The sequence below is a fragment of the Hipposideros armiger genome, unplaced genomic scaffold (assembly GCF_001890085.2).
Source record: "Hipposideros armiger isolate ML-2016 unplaced genomic scaffold, ASM189008v1 scaffold_161, whole genome shotgun sequence".
NCBI lineage: Eukaryota > Metazoa > Chordata > Mammalia > Chiroptera > Hipposideridae > Hipposideros > Hipposideros armiger.
The window spans coordinates 1974716-1992827 of record NW_017731511.1 but is presented as its reverse complement, the minus strand read 5'-3'; the positions used below and the strand labels follow the sequence as shown (position 1 = coordinate 1992827).

The 18112-nt window shown below is 41.2% G+C and overlaps 1 protein-coding gene across 10 annotated transcripts in view; it reads left to right on the top strand.

Moving 5' to 3' along the window:
• The window catches only part of SGMS1 (sphingomyelin synthase 1), a 268383-nt gene that overhangs the window by 224609 nt on the left and 25662 nt on the right, over positions 1-18112 (top strand). For all 10 annotated transcript variants that reach the window (XM_019651508.1, XM_019651503.1, XM_019651502.1 and 7 more), the window contains one exon: positions 4006-4856. In XM_019651508.1, the coding sequence (XP_019507053.1) occupies positions 4234-4856 (623 nt within the window). In that variant the 5' untranslated portion in view covers positions 4006-4233. The remainder of the gene's footprint in view (positions 1-4005; positions 4857-18112) is intronic.

Here is an 18112-nt window from a genome sequence, read left to right as displayed (position 1 = left end):
GCTGTATGCTTATAAAACCACTCGTGCACACACTGCTTCCTTCTTTCATTTGCCATTATCATCATTTAGCAACATCTGGAATTTTCCCTGTGGTTTCTTCACTGACATGCCAGCTATGCTTGTTCAGTCTTGGGTCCATCGTGCCTTAAAAAATTAAGAAAAATTCAGTTCTTAATTTTATGAATCTTCAAAGATTCATGTCCAATGAGTCTTCAAAGAAGAATAACTTATATTCAGTATAATTTCTTCCATTTTACGTGGTGCTTTATGTTTTCCAAAGCATCGTTAGGTCCATGTAAATTCCCTTAACTAATGGAAGGAGTGGATGGAATAAATTATTCATTATAGGAAACTGAGGCACTGGGGTTAGAGTACAAGTTAATGACACAGCAAGCAGTAGAACTCAGATTTTCTGAGCAATTACTCCATGGATAGTTGTACTGTGCATTTCATGGTATTCTATTTGAAAATTGGTGTTCAGTGTGTATTTATATGGTAACTTTTTGCTTACACAACATCTTATCTCTAGACAATGCCAGATAACAAGATAATATAATAGATTCTTATTTAAGTATAAACAAATATTCAGAAAAGATTTATTTAGTGATTTTGCTTGGTTAACGTTTTTTTTTTTCATTGCCGGGATAATTGCTTTAACTAATTTTTCTGTTGTTAGCGATCTGGCTTTGATAATTCAACTATAAATAGTTTATAGTGTGTCATGGCATAATATCTGATAGTGTTTATAATATTAAAGGCTAAATTATCTATTTTAAGAATTGGAGCCAAATCATATTTAGCAGATTTATTTTTCATTTAGTTGAAGCCCGATAGAAAACCATGCTGATTTTAGAATCTATAGTGAATATGTTGTTCCTGTCCTTTATTCTATAGGACTCCATCATTTTTAAAAAGACCTTTTTAGACCATCTTTTATATGTGCTCAAATCTGTGAGACCGTTGGATATTTACAACGGGAGAGCCCTTACAACTAGCCCCAGGACCAACTCTTTGCTATGTCTAAGATTTTAGACAAACCACAATCTCACTGGACTTTAGTTTACTTATATCTAAAAATTACAGATGAACAAGAGTTCCAACAACTCTTCCATCTCTCACATTCTGTGCTGTTTTATTATAAAGTGTTTATGAACAGTTGTTACTCTTCTATTACTTCTTCCAGTTCTGAGAAATACATCTAATGATTTGAGCTATGCATTATTTCTTAGCATTCTCCCAATAGTGGATTCAGCATGGCTTTCCTGCATGATGGTGGTGGTGGTAGCTGTTTTCAGAGCCCAGTTTAACGTACAGTGTTCTGGGTGTAGATGTGAAAACACTTTGCATTTACCTTTTCAGAAACGCCATAGTATATTCTGAATTGAGTGTGTGTGTGTGTGTGTGTGTGTGTGTGTGTGTGTGNGGTGGGGGTAATGGGGGGGTGGGTCTCCCCTCTCCTTCTACAGCTGGGCTAAGTCCTCACCTTTTAGCAGGGGCCTTTGAAGTACTAAGTAGCTGTCTAACAATTTACTTGCATAAAAATGAGCTTCCCTTCATTTGTAACTTTACAGCATCAGCTGCGGGAAAATAGCATGTATGACTTTATTTTCGAGCTTCAAAGCTTGCTTGAAAAATAAAGGGTCGTTTTCTCATGAAATTTGGAAGGTTGTTTTTACTCAACGTGTATTGGAATAATTGGGCTTTTAAAAACACCATTTGGAAGTGACAGCAATCAGTAAATATTTGACATGTGACTACGGGCCCAGTTGGGTGTTAGAAAGAAGGCAGAACATTACAAAAAGAGCAAGACATATTTCTTGGAATAATTAATATATTTTATCCCTTTTACATGATTGGATTGTCACAGCAGTAGCAGCCCCTATGAAGACAGTTAAGATAGTTGTTCATCCTATTTTCTGAAGGAAACTGAGGCTTGGAGAAGTTAAAGGACCTTGTCCAGAAGGGAACTACCTAAGTTGGGTCGCAGCTGCAGGCTCCCTGACTCACACGATCTGTGCTTTTTCTACCACGTCATGCGTAAATGACGTGTAATTAAATTGCATTCTGCGTCACAGATATTAGTGATGCAGGAAATCAGGGGAAAAGGATTGTAAAGTAGAGTGGTCAGGAGAGGCTTTGCAGAGAAGGACCTTAAAGGCTAAGGGAGGAGCCTAGATTTGTTGAAGAGGAGTTAAGTGGAGAATTCAAGATGGGGGGAAGCACATGGATTCTTAAGGAGTGAACAGTTTTGTTGTCCTAGTTTCTAGTGGAAGCCATTTACTTCTCTGGCTGTCTCTTAAGAGTCCCTCTGGCTGATGCAAGATTAGTGTTCCTTCATTTGGGTGGAGGCTTACAGTGCCACTGTGCGTGTGCGTGTGCGCGCGCGTGTGCGTGTGCGTGTGTGTGTGTGTGTTTGTGTGTGTGTGTGTGTGTTGGCCTGTATTGTCTCCAACCATTTGATTTTTTTCTATTTTTAAAATGATCACTTAAGAGGAGATTATTTGACTGTTCCCCCACCACAGAGAAGTGAAATAACACCTTGGCTAGGGTCTGGTCTTTGTGGTTCTGAGGGGGTTTCCCGTCCTGGCAGACTTCCTGCATCGAAGAAAGGGAACAATGAAGAACCTACATGAAAAGCCCATGTTCATTTCCTTGGGCCTGAACACTCCACCGAGAATTTTTCTTTAGAGCTCTGGTAGCCACTTCAAGATATGGAGGGTTCCCTCGGCTGTTAGCCTGATTCTGCTGAGGAGTGTATGGGGAGAGGTCTGGAGTTTGATGCCAGGAGATCCCCTTTGCCACAGGACCTACTGTCAGGACTCCCATTTGGCATATGTGTCTTCTTGTCACTCTGGGTAGTACTAGTGACAATTACAGTCCCTCTCCAGTGGTTTTGAAGTGGTCAGAGCTTCACTTTGGTTTGGTTTCATATTTCTGGAGAATGCCCGCCTTGTTCTCCTCGACCACCCAAATTGTTTTAAAGCAGTTTTCAATAGCAGTGACATTTTCATTAGGTTTATTTTCCATTAAACCATCTTCATGTAGCTAGATGTAAGAGACATTTCCTGACATATTGAGCAAAGCACACTCTGGTAATGGTTGAGCACATTGAGCCCTGGGAATGTGAGAGACATGGATGCTGAACACTGTAGCACGACAGAGGAGCACTGGTTATTACCACATACCTGGTTGAGTATTTTAATGAATAATACACTGAACCAGGACTCAGAAACTACTTTTAAAGCTCTTAGACGCAAGCTGCCACTTGACCTGGGTGAGTTCTTTGACCTTTCTAGAATTTAGTTTCCTCGTTTATAAATGAGGGAGTTGGGTCACATCATTAACTTTTAAACCGTGGGATTCCACAAAATGCCCTCGGGGCTGGGAGTAGAAAGGCCAGCATAGCAGGGAGGACCCTGGCCCTTTGCTCTACCTGTGTTTCTATGGAAGCAGTTGCATTTATTACTCTTTCATAGATTTGGGGTCCAGGCACATTTGGAAAAAGGGATTCATTGATTTTTTTGGTGAAAGAATAGAAAATTGTTGGACCAGATGACCCTGAAGCTCAACATTTCTAAGATATCTATTAAGTTGCTGTGTGTTATGTACATTTTTAAAACATTTCTTCTCCAGATAGAATAGGAGGTTAAGCAGACTGGCCATATTCTTTCACATGGTCTCAGGAAGCATGTAAGTGCACAGAGAATCATTGATCCGTACCAAGCAGTGTCCAAAGCACCTCTGAAATATTTCTTAGAAAATACACCACTGGGGAGGCTGGAAAACATTTCCCCTTTGACTCTGTCTATTCTCAGGTCCATTTAAAGCCCTTTCAGAGAAGACTAACCAGTGAATCAGTGGTCCCTTAAACTAATAATACATGTTTGAAAACTATGGGCTTATCCATAACTGGTTTTCCGTCTTCCTTATTAATGTTAAGATTTTGCATTTGGGGGATTGTTTTGGAAGTCTCAATATCCTGACTTTTTTCTCTTGCCTCCACAGAAGGAAGAATCTTGTTCAAAAATGAGGTGAATAGATGCTCAGGTCCTCAGGAGCCAGGACAGCTACATGAGGTGTTTAAAAGCTGCCCCGACCGCCTTGCCACCCAGTCTCTGTCATGAGGCCTGACGGCATGAATGTGCTGCGGAGGGCTGGCATCCTGCCCTGTCGGAACGGGGACTGCTGACCTGCCGAGCGCAAGCTGAGGACCGCCTGTCGTCTGCCAGTACAATGAAGGAAGTGGTTTATTGGTCACCCAGCAAGGTGGCAGACTGGCTGCTGGAGAATGCCATGCCAGAATACTGTGAGCCTCTGGAACATTTCACAGGCCAGGACTTGATCAACCTAACCCAAGAGGATTTCACAAAACCCCCCTTGTGCCGAGTCTCCTCCGACAACGGGCAGCGTCTCTTGGACATGATAGAGACCCTGAAAATGGAGCACCACATGGAAGCACACAAGAACGGCCACGCCAACGGGCACCTCAGCATTGGCACAGACGTCACCACCCTGGACGGCAGTTTCAGCATCAAGGTCAAACCCAATGGGATGCCAAATGGGTATAGGAAGGAGATGATAAAGATCCCCATGCCAGAACCGGAGCGCTCCCAGTACCCCATGGAGTGGGGCAAAACATTTCTGGCCTTTCTTTATGCACTTTCCTGTTTTGTCCTCACTACAGTGATGATCTCGGTCGTCCATGAACGAGTACCTCCTAAGGAGGTGCAGCCTCCACTCCCGGACACGTTTTTTGACCATTTTAACCGGGTGCAGTGGGCCTTTTCTATTTGTGAAATTAACGGCATGATCCTTGTAGGACTCTGGTTAATTCAGTGGCTGCTCTTAAAATACAAGTAAGTAAAGCAGAAACTCTCAGATTCAGTGATTGAGGGGCTTGCACTGCAGAAGCCTAACACTCATTATTTAGACATGAAATGTATCAAGTGGTGGAGACAAAGCATGTTATCTCCCGCCCCTTTCTGAAGGAAGTCACATACTCAACTAAAGCTCTAGCAGTTTTTAAAAAATGGCATGTTTATTGCCTGCTTTGTACAAGGTTTGTACTGAATGGTGAATAGAATTGTTCGAGATACTGTTCTTCTGTTTTTACATCACAGGAAAGAAAACCCACAGACACCTCCCAAGAGTGCAAGCTATTGAACCATAGATAAACTATCCAATCTTGGTATTGTTATCTCATGAAATAAATTGTTGACAGTCGGCCTAAGCGCCATGAATGGCTGTATAGCTTTTCCCACTTCCACACAGAGGCAGGCGTCTGGAACCTCAGTAACATGTGCTTAAAGAGGTTTCACACATAGAATTCAGAACAGCGATTCCAGAGTGGCTTGGGCTTTGGGGAAATGATGCCCTCAGGGAATGACTTTGTTTAGGAAGGTGGACTACAGATGAACCTGCGTGGCTTTCCACCTCGAGGAGCATGTGGCGCTAAAGCAGTATATGGCGATTCCATTCAAGTTTCTCTGGATTTCAAATAGGCACCGTCTTTTAGTTTCAGGTAGATCTAAAGTGGCTTTCCTGTCCCTAGCACTAAACTCAACACAGGTCCCCTCAGGCAAGCTGTTTGCTTGAGTTGTCTGTAACAAACTAAACACCTGCATTTCCCTCGTCACTGGTGTCTGGTTTTACGATTAACAGAACATCCTTATGGCTTCCATGCATAGGAGTTGAAAACTGGTTTCTTAAGGAACCGAGTTTCTCTGTCGTGGACTGTGTTTCATGACCCATTGTATGGTTGAATGTTAAGGAAATCATCTTAAACCTGGAAAACAAAATGCAGACAGTTTTTGCTGAACATGATCTGAATGAAATGATGAGTATTTTCCTGGTATGTTCATGTGGACTGTGTTTTTCACCTTATAAATTACATATCTGCAAATGGAAATAAAAGCAGTTCCTGACTGTCAGGAAAAGAACTATAACTTCTGCAAAGGAAGTTGTTTAAGTGGCCAGTGTTTATTTTGGGACTGGTTTGGCAATCCTAGAGTTTAAGCTAAATTTGAAATAGAAATGATGATCTGGGCTGCATTTGATTTGGTAGAAGAACTTTTTTTGTTTCTTTTAGTTTTAATAGGCTAAATAGGTAGGAATAAGCTTTGGAAATATGAGATAGATGCTCCTGAATTTATTAAGTTCTTTTGGCTGCCATACTTCAGCTTCTGCTCTGACTTTTAAATGTTTGATTTCTAAACTTTTCTTCAAAACACATTAGAAAAAAAATGCCAGTATTTTTTTCTTTAAAAAGTCAAGGTCAACTAAATTATGTTTCCTGTGTTTTTCCTGATGTTTGTTGTGGTGTTTATGAGAGTTTGTTTTCTGTTTTTTCATAGAAATTTTACATGCGAGCAAATAATTTACTGACCCAGAATATAATTTTGAGTAAGTCATACCATGCAGGAGTCCAAATATTTCACAAAACTGTGGCTTTTGAATAATTTTATCCTTGTTATAGGAATAAAGGAAGTGTCCTAACCATAGGGTTAATTTCTTTGAAATACATCACTGTTTACATTTCTCTCAGCAGGAACTTTTTCTCATATTTTTTTCTCTTTAAGCATTCTAATTGTGTATTTTACTGGTACTCTTGCCAATACTGTAGTCACTTGTATATTTAAATTATTAGTTAGCAATAAATCAATTGATTTGTGTCTTGGACAAAATTAACCCAGTGCTGGGATGCAGGCAGCCAGCCCCAGCCGTGCCCTAACATGTTGGATGGTGTGGGTAAATCTCTAAATCTCAGAAGCCTGTTTTTTCTCACAGAATAAAAAAAAAGGGCCTCTCAGTCTAGGTGATTTCTGTTCTCTAAAACTATGTTTTATTTGATTCTAACATGATCGAGTGGGTCAATTGTCTGAATATTATTAGCTGCAGAGCATTTTTTGTTTTGTTTTGTTTTTGTTTTTGTTTTTTTTTAAATCCAGAATACAACTAACTAAGGATTACGTAAAGTCCTCTGTCTGGTTTCCATGTTGGCAGGCTAGGAACGTGGGGAGTGGAAGCGCCTGTTGTCACGGTACTTCTAAGCATCCCCACTCCTGTCCTACTGGGCCATGTCCTGGTTTTCCATCTCCCTCATTGAGACCTCTTTTCAGTGCATACAGCTCACCAGACATGTAAGGGGTAGGAAGAAAGATGCAGAGCGACACTCCAGGCAGGGGAGTTGATGAACCGGCTCTCAGAAAGCAGACTGAAGTGTTCTTTCGTGTCAGAGACCCCTTGTTTCTAGTTATTTGCCTGTTGCAGTATAGCACTGCTATTGATCCAGCATGGTGGGGAAATGGATCTTTCTGGTTCTGGAATATTCTGTTTAACAGAGAGTTTACCTCACCCTCTTTTGTGATGACTCTTCTGCGTCTTGACCCTTTTCCCCCAGCCTCCGCCAGGAGGCTTACCACTCAGGAGCGCATTGTGCCCAACTCCTCAGACTCGGCCTGATCGGCCCGTAATCCCAGCGGGGAATTTTGCTTTGATTTGAAGAGTCTTGGAGCCCTTAACAAAACCAGCCTATTCGTTTTTGCTTCTGTATCTTCTACTCTTTAGAGAAGAATCAGAGGCTGAAACTGTACAGGATGACTTTTTGAGAAACGAGGTCACTGGGATTTGGGCAACATCCCCCAACAGCAAACCCTTCAGCTAGATGTTTGAGGGGCTAGGAAACCTTGATGCTGAATTTGCGACATTGTGACATTTGGGTCTATCCTCAGGTTGTATGCAATTGACCTTTACTGTTACACATGAGTTTTGGTTTCGGTACTTAATTTTTTTTTGTTTGTTTTTGCCTCCTTTCATTCTTCACATCTCCCCCTCATGTCTTCATGTATATATGTTTATATACACATATATCCACATAGGATTTCCATGACATTGCAAAGTGGAAAGCAACAATAATGCCTGTCCTTGAGAACGTCTTGATTTTTAAAATTGTAAATGATGTTGTCTCCCCGTTTAGAATTGGACTTTCAAGCCACTGACTAGGAAAAATTCCGGGGAAATCTCTGCATTTGTGTCAGACTTCACTGCAAAACAAGTATCCCTTGTTTTAAGAAAGCATGGTAAAGAATATGTCAAACTTACAGAACTGGTAAGGACTTTTCATGCATGGCTAAATCACGGCTAACACATGGCACCTCTGTGTGGTACGCGTGGCTCAGCTCTAGAAGGACATTGTAAACACCTGGCAAAGAAGAAGACCCAGGGAGCAGGACCGTAGAACTTCCGAGTCCAGGGGCTTCTCGCCACCGGAGAAGTCACTGTGACTTCGCATGGCGATCGTAGTACCTCAAACTCCACTTATCTAAAACTAGATTTACCATCTTTTTCTTTCAGCTTCTTCCTCCCAGGTGAGCAATGGCATTTCCTAGAAACCTAGGACTTCTCAGCTCTTTTATACAAATGCTAAGTTCTGTCCATTCCAATTTCAGATTCATTACCTCTTTTTGTTCCTACTTAGTGATGCGTAGTGGGTGCTAAAACTCCTTATCCTGGAGACCCAACTCCTTAGCATGAAGAAGACCAGGGTTTTTCATTATCTGGCCTTGATCTGTCCTACCTCTTCTCCAGCGACTCCAGTCCACAGTTTCCTTTGAGCACTTGAAGCTCCTATTATATCCTGTTCTTGGCCTTCTGTAGCTCTCCATCACTGCAATATTTTAAGTTCCTCAAGGGAAAAAACTGCATCCTATTCATCATTCATCTTTATATCCACTGCCCTAGACAGAGTCTGACACAGAGAAAGTGCTCACTGGAAATGTATTCATTCGTTCCATGTGTATTTACTGAGCAACCTTCTATGTGCTGGGCGCTGTTGTAGACCCTGGGGGTGCTGCAGTGAGCAGAGGTCCCTGATGTACTACTCAGGGAGCTTATATTCTGGCTAGGCTAAAGCTGGCAGAACACAAATGAAGATATAAGACCAAGTACTGACAAGGGAAATAAAGAAAAAATAAGGCATATAAAGGGTGAGAAAGCGTTGGGGAGAGTGGGGAGGGGCCGGTATTTTAGAGAAGATGATTGGAAGAGGCCTCAATGAGGTGCGATTGAGCAGACACCTGAATCAAATGAGGGTGAGTACCATGCAGGTATTTGGGTCCAGAGCAGTCCAGACAGGAAATAGAGCAATTGCAGAGTCCCTGAGGCTTACCTGAGAACAGCTAGAGGCCCATTTGGCAAAGGGAGTTGGGGGGAAAGTGGTGACACAGGAAGTCAGCAAGGCATGGATGGTGGATCAGGGCATTGTCAGCTATGGCTAAATAGTTTGTATTTTGTTCCGAGTCATTAGAGGAGAATAATATGGACAGACATATATTTTAAAAGGCTCATTCTGGCTGCAATACAGAGTGTAGGGAAGCAAGCGTGCAGGTGAGGGACTGGCTGGGACGCCATTGCCCGAGTCCAGTTGGGAAATGATTGCGACTTAGACTCAGCTAACATTCGTCATGGTTCCTATTACATTTAGAGCTGATTATCTTTTATAGTCACAGTGCTGCCTTCTGTTGTAGTATCTACAGTGTTTGTAGGCCTCTGTGAATCCCTGAATTTTATATGGAATTTAATGGGGAGTTAGAATTCAGTAATTTGGGAACTCGCACAACTTTGCTTGAATATATTTTATTTCAGTAAAGTCAGGCTATGCATATATTTTTATGTGTTTTCTACCATAGCTTCTTTTGGATCAGACATTTGCCTAAAGAATCGGTAGAAGTCATTTGAGGGGGTGTATTGTGTAAGGATGAATTAATGATGAAGGATGTATTGGTCTGTTGGTGGTGAAAAGATTTGCAGAAAAAAAGAAAAGGAGCCATTGGATATTTAGGCTGTGGGGTGGAGTTGAAAGACCATAGCGGTCGAGGCATTTGGGACAAGGGGTAGAATGTTCTGGTGTGAACAGTTGTGTAGAGTTATAGGTTGACCAGTGGAACTGTCACCCTGAGTAGGTACTTTGAAAATTGATCCCATGCCAAAAGGGAAGGAACTGGAGAAGGAAGGGTGTTGGCAGATCCTGCTTAGACCCGCTGTCACATCTGTATTCAGAACTGTTTCTAGGGGCTTTGTTTGTCCCACAGGAAGGAATAGATACAATTTTCCAGTGTGGCTTTTCTGGGACCACACTCTTGGGAGTACTGGGGTGGATTTTTAGATGTTTGGCAGCAGTATGTATCTTATATTCAAGGACCACTTGGGAAAAGGTTTATTTTGTGTTTTAACCTTTGATAAATGCTCTGGCTTTGGGGGCCTTATCTGAGAGGTGGGTGTCTGCCAACATAAGAAAGTTTATCTACACCACTTAGCTCTCTTTTATGAATGCAATCTAATTTCCAAGGACAGAATTTTGTGCTGATGGGCAACTGCTGCTCTCAGATGCTAATTTGATTATTTTGGGTTTGTTTCATTCAACAAACTAGACTGTCCACTAACATTTATCTTTCATTTTACCCCATTGTAATTCCATCATTGTTTCTTTTCACATTAAGTTGATTGAATCAAAGTACTTATCTTTTTCCTCTTCTAACCTCCAAGGTAGTTTATAACCACAGTTATTGTCAACATTTCTTCAACTGTTTTTAAGTCTTTGATGGTTGTGATTAACTGAAGTTCTTAACAGTTCTTGGTATAAAGCATTTGATAGGAAGCAGGTCCCTCCAGGTTCCTGCTCAATGGAATTTGTTTTCCAAGTTCCACAAGAGCCTTTTCTTAAGGCCGTTTCATTTTCTTATCAATTGAACTTATGCCTTGGACCACAGGCTGGTCTCTAATGGAACCTCAGGGCACCTTTGCATTGAGTTACTTATCAAGAATTATTGAAGACTGCATGCTGAAGATGGAGCCATGCAAAACAAAGCTGCACAGAGATAATCTTCTGAGGAATTCGTTCTCATTGTAACATCCCAGTTTTTAAAGGTGTGTGTCGTCCAAACTCAATGCAAGTATAAAACTCATGAGGACAAAAATTCCCTCATGTTCTTGAAGCTTTTGGGGGTATCTGTCCCATTATTTAATTGGCTGATAAGCTGCCACACTCCTCTCCAGCAATAAAGCAAGATGAGCGCTCAGGGAGCACCTCTTCCCCTGTTTTCTTCTTCCTCTGCTTGTACCCGCATCTGTTATGTGCTTATTCAAAGTCTGTTTTATTCTGTTTCCTTTCATCCATGTTGTCAAAAATCATTATCATCCTATTCAAGTGGCAGATTCCAAGCCAGCTAATATTTGAGTAACAAGAATTTTTTTTATATGCATTGTATCATTTGATCCAATTGCTCTTCAAAATAAGTAGTGTTATTCTGTCTCAGTGCAGGTAACTAAGACTCAGAGAAGCCATTGACTTGCCCAAGGTCCCACATGGTATATTTTGAGGATTGAAGGCTGGTCAGTATAAATTCAGTCTAGGTGATGGTAGAGCAGACACCTGCCCTTTGGAAATACATTTTCTTAGTAGGTATAGTGGTATAGATTCTATGTGCATAGGACAAATAGAATAAATCGGGTCAGTTCAGCTTTTGATAATAAGGTTCATGTGTCGTATACCACCTGGAACACACGTGCACTTGCTCCAGAAGGGACCTGCCACCTCGGAGAGCTGTCATGTCTTGCTGTTCCATCGTAGTTGATAGAAAATGTACTTAGCTGTTCCAACTGACTGCTGTCCTATCACCCTATGTGTGTCGTGGGACCTCCTCATGACCAGCCTGGGAAATCCCCTTCGCCACCAACTTCGGTCACGATTTTCCCCTGAAGACCGTTGACCAGCAGTGCCCAACCTCAATCTTTCCCTCTCTGTTTCTAGCAAGTTTTCTCCTCTGCCAGTAATTCTGACCCAGTGTCCATCTGAGCTGTAGAGCCTGGGTTGAGATCCTGTTTTCTTTCCTTCCCTGGGGACCTTGCCTGTCCAGTTCCCATACTGTGTGACCTCCAAGGCTTTTGCCTGCCTCTGCTTTGCTTCCTTTTACCAGGGGCACTGTTCCAAGTAGGGAACAATGGTCACCTAGAGGATAGGGGACACATTCGGCCCCAAGCTGTATCCACTTCTCATTCTGGCATTAGCTAATTGGTGATCTTATCTGCTTTCACTTTTTCTAATTTTTACCAGTTTAGGTTTCAAGACCTAAATACTAGCCTAGCCTTAGGAATTCAAGGGAAACTAAGTTCATCCTCTAGAGCTCCCTAAATTCAGTAACCCCAACAATCTGGCTTTTAAGTTACCATAAATATTATAAGGGGAAGAGAGAAAAACAATACATAGATGCAATAAATTAGTTTTCATGAGTTAATTTTTATTTATAACACTAAAGAAAACTAAGTAATAGCATCTTGTTTGTAGGCTGATTAGAAGACAAAGGTAAACAAAAAGAAGACAAACGTTAAAAGAAAATTATTACTTATCATGTTGCCAGAGGTAAATGATAATGGTAATATTTGGATTCATATCCTTTTTTTTTTTTTTGGTGCTCATTTATTCATAATATATATGTGTGTATTGTTAAATGGTCTCATATTTGCGTTATATTTTGCAACATTCCCAGGGATTATCTCCTTCCCTCTTCTCTTAAACAACCAACCACCTGTCTAATTATTTGTGATCTGATTTAGAAGTCACCAGCCTGTCAGTATGGTGACTGTGGCAGTTAAGCATTCAGTTATACTGTGAACTTGACTAGTTTAAGGTCATTCTTTCCCTACAGCCACCTGCTAACGGAATGAATTTGGTCAAGTTACTTCGCTTCTGTAGTAGCATTGTTTCCTAACCTACAAAGTGGGAAATAGTGTCTGTCTCAGCACTGTTGTGTGGATTGAGTGAGATAATATGTACAGAGCACTTGACTGAGTCCTTGGCATCCCCCTGGTTCCCAGACCGCCCCCCTCCCTTCCCCATCTTAGTAAACGGCATCTCTGTCTTTCTCTGGCTCTCAGGCCAGATCTCTTGGTTTGGTTTTTGTTTTTTCCTCCACCCCACATCTGGTCTGTTGTTAATCCCCACACCTCACCACCTCTTTGCTGCCCTAGGTCTAACCACCATCATCTCTTACCTGGGTTGTTGAGAGAGCCCTCCGCTGGTCTCTGTGTTTCTGTTCTTACTTCCCTTGAGTCACTTGTCAGCTTGGCAGACAGTATGTCAGAGTAAGAGTAAGCTAGTATATGTTACTCGTCTCCCACCTCCTATAGCTTTCAGGCCAGAGGCCTCCTGCTGACCAAGGAGGTGCCGTCAGACTCCACACTCTTTCCTGCCAGATCTCATGTCCTCATGCACTCCACTCCCTGGCCCCTTTGGTCAGCAGATCCACACACACTAGTCTCTAGTTTGGAATCTTCTCCCATAGGTGTCCTTCTGGTCAACCCTCTCATACACAGGGACACTTTGTCTGACCAACTTAGCCCCAAATTGTAACCTCTCTTCCCCCAATGACACTCTCAATTAATTTTATTCTTTATCACTTATCTAACATGCTCTCTATTTTCTTATTTATCTCGTTTGTTGTCTGCATCCCCCACTGGACTGTAAGCAGCACAAGGAAGGCTTTTGTCCGTTCTGTTCATTGCTGTATTCCTAATGCCCAGAATAATGCCTGGAACATTTTTTATTACGTGAATAAATAAAAATAGCAGCAGTTAACATTTATGGAGTGTTGCTCTGTGCTAGTTACTGTGCCTAGAGTTCAATAAATGTTAGCCACTGCTGGTGATGTATATGCTTATAATGTTTCTAGACACCTCCTGTTAAAAATGAGAGTGTGTTACTTTTCAGGGTAATCTGTTAGCCCAAGAACAAAAATGAATTGTTCAGTTCCACCAGCTGTGACTGAACAAGCCCCTAAGAGTGTGACTCAAGGTGACTAGTTTTGATGAAGGGAAGGAATGAGGAAAGATCTGGGTAAAAATGTACATATTTGCATTTTATATATGTGCATACTTATATACATACATACATTTATACACACATGTGTGTATATACAGAGGGCACCCAAAAATGTATACACATTTTAAGAAAGGAAAAAACTGCATTGAAATTGTAATACTCAATGTATACCAATAACAAAAGATGAATACACGTCATGTGTATACATTTTTTGGGCACCCCCATATATGTATATACATTCATATGTACATAGATTATTTTTGTTAATCACCTAAAATACCAAGAAACATAACTCCTTTTGTTTTGTACATTGTATGTAGCAATTTGTGGATGATACTTGATTTTAATTCTACATCATTGTCTCCAGTAGATCAGATTGATGTCGTCTTGCACATCTTATAGAGTAACATTTTTTCTTTACCTTACATTACAATCTACCGTACTTTGCCATGTATAATGCGTTGTCATATATAATGTGCACTTATGTTTTACTTTCAGGGAAAAAATCTTTCGTTTTAATTTTTTAATTCAAATTTTTATTTGTTTACATTTAGGTACTTGTTTTTTGTATTATAAAGAAATTTTAGCATTAATTTTTTTAACATACTATGGTACAAGAAATTTTATGTAACAAATAATTACAAAACACAAGAATATATACAAGGTATAAGAAATTTTGCTTACCGGTAACAAATTAACAATATTTACACATCATAGAAGGCCAGGAACTCTTCATCTTTGCAAGTTCTTCATTAAGTTCAACAGAACCGATTATCGTATTCCAGGGCATTATTTTACATACAGATAACATTATTGATTTCTAGAGTTACACTTTTAACTCCTGAGCATAGATAAAAGAATAAAAAACATTTATATAGATGCAGAATTAGTACTGCACCTGTATAATGCACATCCTTATTTTTCCTTCACAAATTTGGGCAAAAAAGTACACATCATACATGGCAAAATGCAGTATATTTAACCCAGAAAATAATATTTTTTTAAAAGGTAAGTTGAGCGGAGACAATTTTATAGTGTGATCTATTCTTTGCAAATTCTCTAAACCAGGATCATTTCCTAAACTTAATCAACTTTTGCAGTGCATTTCAGATCTTTTTCATGGGGCTTGGGGGAAAACAAACCTAAGCCACTGCCTTTTCTAAACTTGACAGTTTCACTAGTGAAAAGAGCAGTTAATTGAAAGTCTAGAGACCTGGGTTTTGTGGGGCGCTTTCATTGACTGATTCTCTGGTCCCCTGCTAGTACTTAAACTCTTCACATCTTAATTTTTTCTTCTGTAAAATGATATAATAGATGCTAAACAGGAATGTGGTTAAAATAATTAACACCAAAGATGTAAAATTTCTTTGAATTGAGATTTTAAAAAGGCAAAAAGACACTGTGCCTATACAGACACATTTTTAGGCTGGGTGCATGGGTATGTCTCATGGTCCTGATTCACAGTGTGTCATCCACCCTGTGTGAGTACGCAGGAAATACTAAATGAGTTATAGGTCTCCTAAGAGAGCATATAGTTTTACTTCTCTATTTGTTCTACAGCAGTTATTCTTTCCCTTTCATTTGTTTTACAAACTTTTCCTTGGAATTTTCTTTCCCGAAGTACTGAATGAAGCCTGCGTTTTCATGACTGCCATCTGGAGGGGCTGAGGCTCCTGTGATGGGTAGGAAGCACGTACAGGGAATGAGGAGACGTGGAGGGAAGGGAGAGACCACAGTCCCCCATCTCCAGGGGTGCACAGTCCTAGTTGGATGAATCCAGCAATCTTAGCAAGTGTCGTCAATTAAAATGTAAGTGCACAAAGGATGCAGAGTGAAGGATAGGTGAGCATCACGGTAGGGTACTTCTGGCAGATATATGGAAAAGTTTAAAGGGCAAATGTTTCCGGAAAGAAGCAGGTAAAGACTATCAGAGGGAGTAAGAAGTGAAGCTCTGCAGCACAGAACTGTATGACAGGCACCATCATAACCTCACAGGGACTGAAAGATGACTAAGACAACTTTGCTTAAGAGCTGCCTCTAATGGAAGGGATGAGACCCTCTTGGTAATGGTGACGCTAATGTTACTATTAAAAATACCCTAAAGTAGAAACAAAGTTGTGAAGTGATGCAGAGGTAGAAGTGGCTCTGTCCAGTTAGGGACATCTGGAAGACTCCATGCTGATGTGGATGGATAGGATTTTGTAGGAGATGGGATTATGGGAGAGGCCAGGGAAAGAGATTTGCTGGCAAAGGCAAGAAACTTGGGTTTTAGGGAACTAGAACTTTTGTCCAGGGCAGTGGGGTTAACATCCGCAGAGAAGACAGGTAAGGTAGCTTGGGGTCATGTAAAGGGGAGCCAGTAGGCTGTGGTGAGCCGTTGGCACAACCCAGGGAATCCAAGGGCTAGTAGCAAGGAATTAAAGGGAGGAAAACAGATGTTAGGAACTCTTGGGAGTTGGCAGTCCACAGAATGTGGGATGGGGGAAGTGGCTATAGAGAAGCGAAAACAGAAGGATGAGATAGCGAGCACCCAGGGAGCTTCTTTAGAGTAGGTGGTCTCTCAGAGACCCGAATGACAGGTGTGTTCTAGGCGTCCAGGCAGAGGGAATGGCTGGCTCAAAGGTCCTACTTGAGGCAGCAGGGACTTTGCATGGGGTGTTCCCAGAGGACTGAAGCTGGATTCTAGACAACAGTGAGGACAGCAGGAGCTGAGGTTGGAGAGAGGAGGCCTTTAAGGGCCTTGTGACCTTGGTGAAGGATTTGGATTCTACTCAAGACACATTTGGCAACCATTGGCAAGTTTTAAAGGACATACTCTGTTTAACTCTTTAAGAAAAGATGATTCTGGCTGCTCTATGTGGAGTGACTTTTAGGGAGGCATCAGTGGAATCAGGGACAACAGGTGGAAGGTCACTGGAAGTCCAGGCAAGATAAAATGCTGAGAAGTGAGTGACACCTCAGAATGACCGATTAAGCCTGGGGAGTGTGGGTGGTGAGCAAGTCTAACTGGCACAGAGTGCAGACAAGAACGAAAAAGGCTGCATTTAGTTAGTGTCGGGTGTGTGGAAGGATCTTTTCAGTAATATGATAAAATATAGTTTAAATTATTATCGGAATGCTTATTTTATAGAGTTCTGGGATAATATGAAATATGACAAAATACTGATTTCGTGAAAAATCTGAGTTATAGATTTTGAAATGCAAAATAAATGTGAGAGATTGCTGGCTTATCTATAGTTACACAGCAGTGTAGTCTCAAAATAAAACTGGGATGTCTTACACAATTTGAAGCAATTTCCTGAATTTTTTGCGTGGTGTAATATATTTATATTTCAGTTCTAAACTCTCTGAACCACAGTGTTCCCATCTGTGAAGTAGGAATCATAGCCATGCATTGCAGGTTGTTTTAAGAATTACATGGCATAGAGCTTGGCCAATAGGAGAAATTTGGCAAAACTATAGTTACTCTTAATAACACCTTGGGGAAATACCTTCATAGCATTTCTCTGAATCATAAGAAAGAGATATTCTTTTCCTCCTTTTGCTGGTGAGGGAGCTAATTTCTTAAAAAAAAAAATTTTTTTTTTTTTTAATAAATTTTATTGGGGAACAGTGTGTTTTCCCAGGAACCTTCAGCTCCAAGTCAAGTAGTTGTTTCAATCTAGTTGTGGAGGGTGCAGCTCAGCTCCAAGTCCAGTCATCATTTTCACTCTAGTTGCGGGGGGCATAGCCCACCATCCCATGTGAGAATCGAACCCACAACCTTGTTGTTAAGTGCACGCGCTCTAGCCAACTGGGAGATCCAACTGCCCATCGGCAGCTCAGCGGAAGCTCAGCTCAAGTTGTTGTCTTCAATCTAGTTGCAGAGGGCGCAGCTCACGGGCCCATGTGGGAATCAAACCGGCAACCTTGTTGTTCAGAGCACATGCTGTAACCAACTGAGCCACCCGGCCGCCCCAAGGAAGCTAATTTCTAAGGAAATTAATTGAGATGTTACAGGTCACCAAACAGGCCTTTGTTAAAGGTAGAGCTAGCAACTATATAAAGATAAGCTCAGGGACACCTTGGTCATGTTACACAGACTGGAGTTGCTAATCAGAGACCTGAATCGTGCACCAGCCTCGGTGACTGCACCAGGGATGTGGGCCTCCCGGATTCTGTGGTACAGTTAGGTGAACTCTCCCACTTGTTTACTGTCTCTTAGTTTGGAATTGTTGCTTAGTTCCACTTCTATGTATC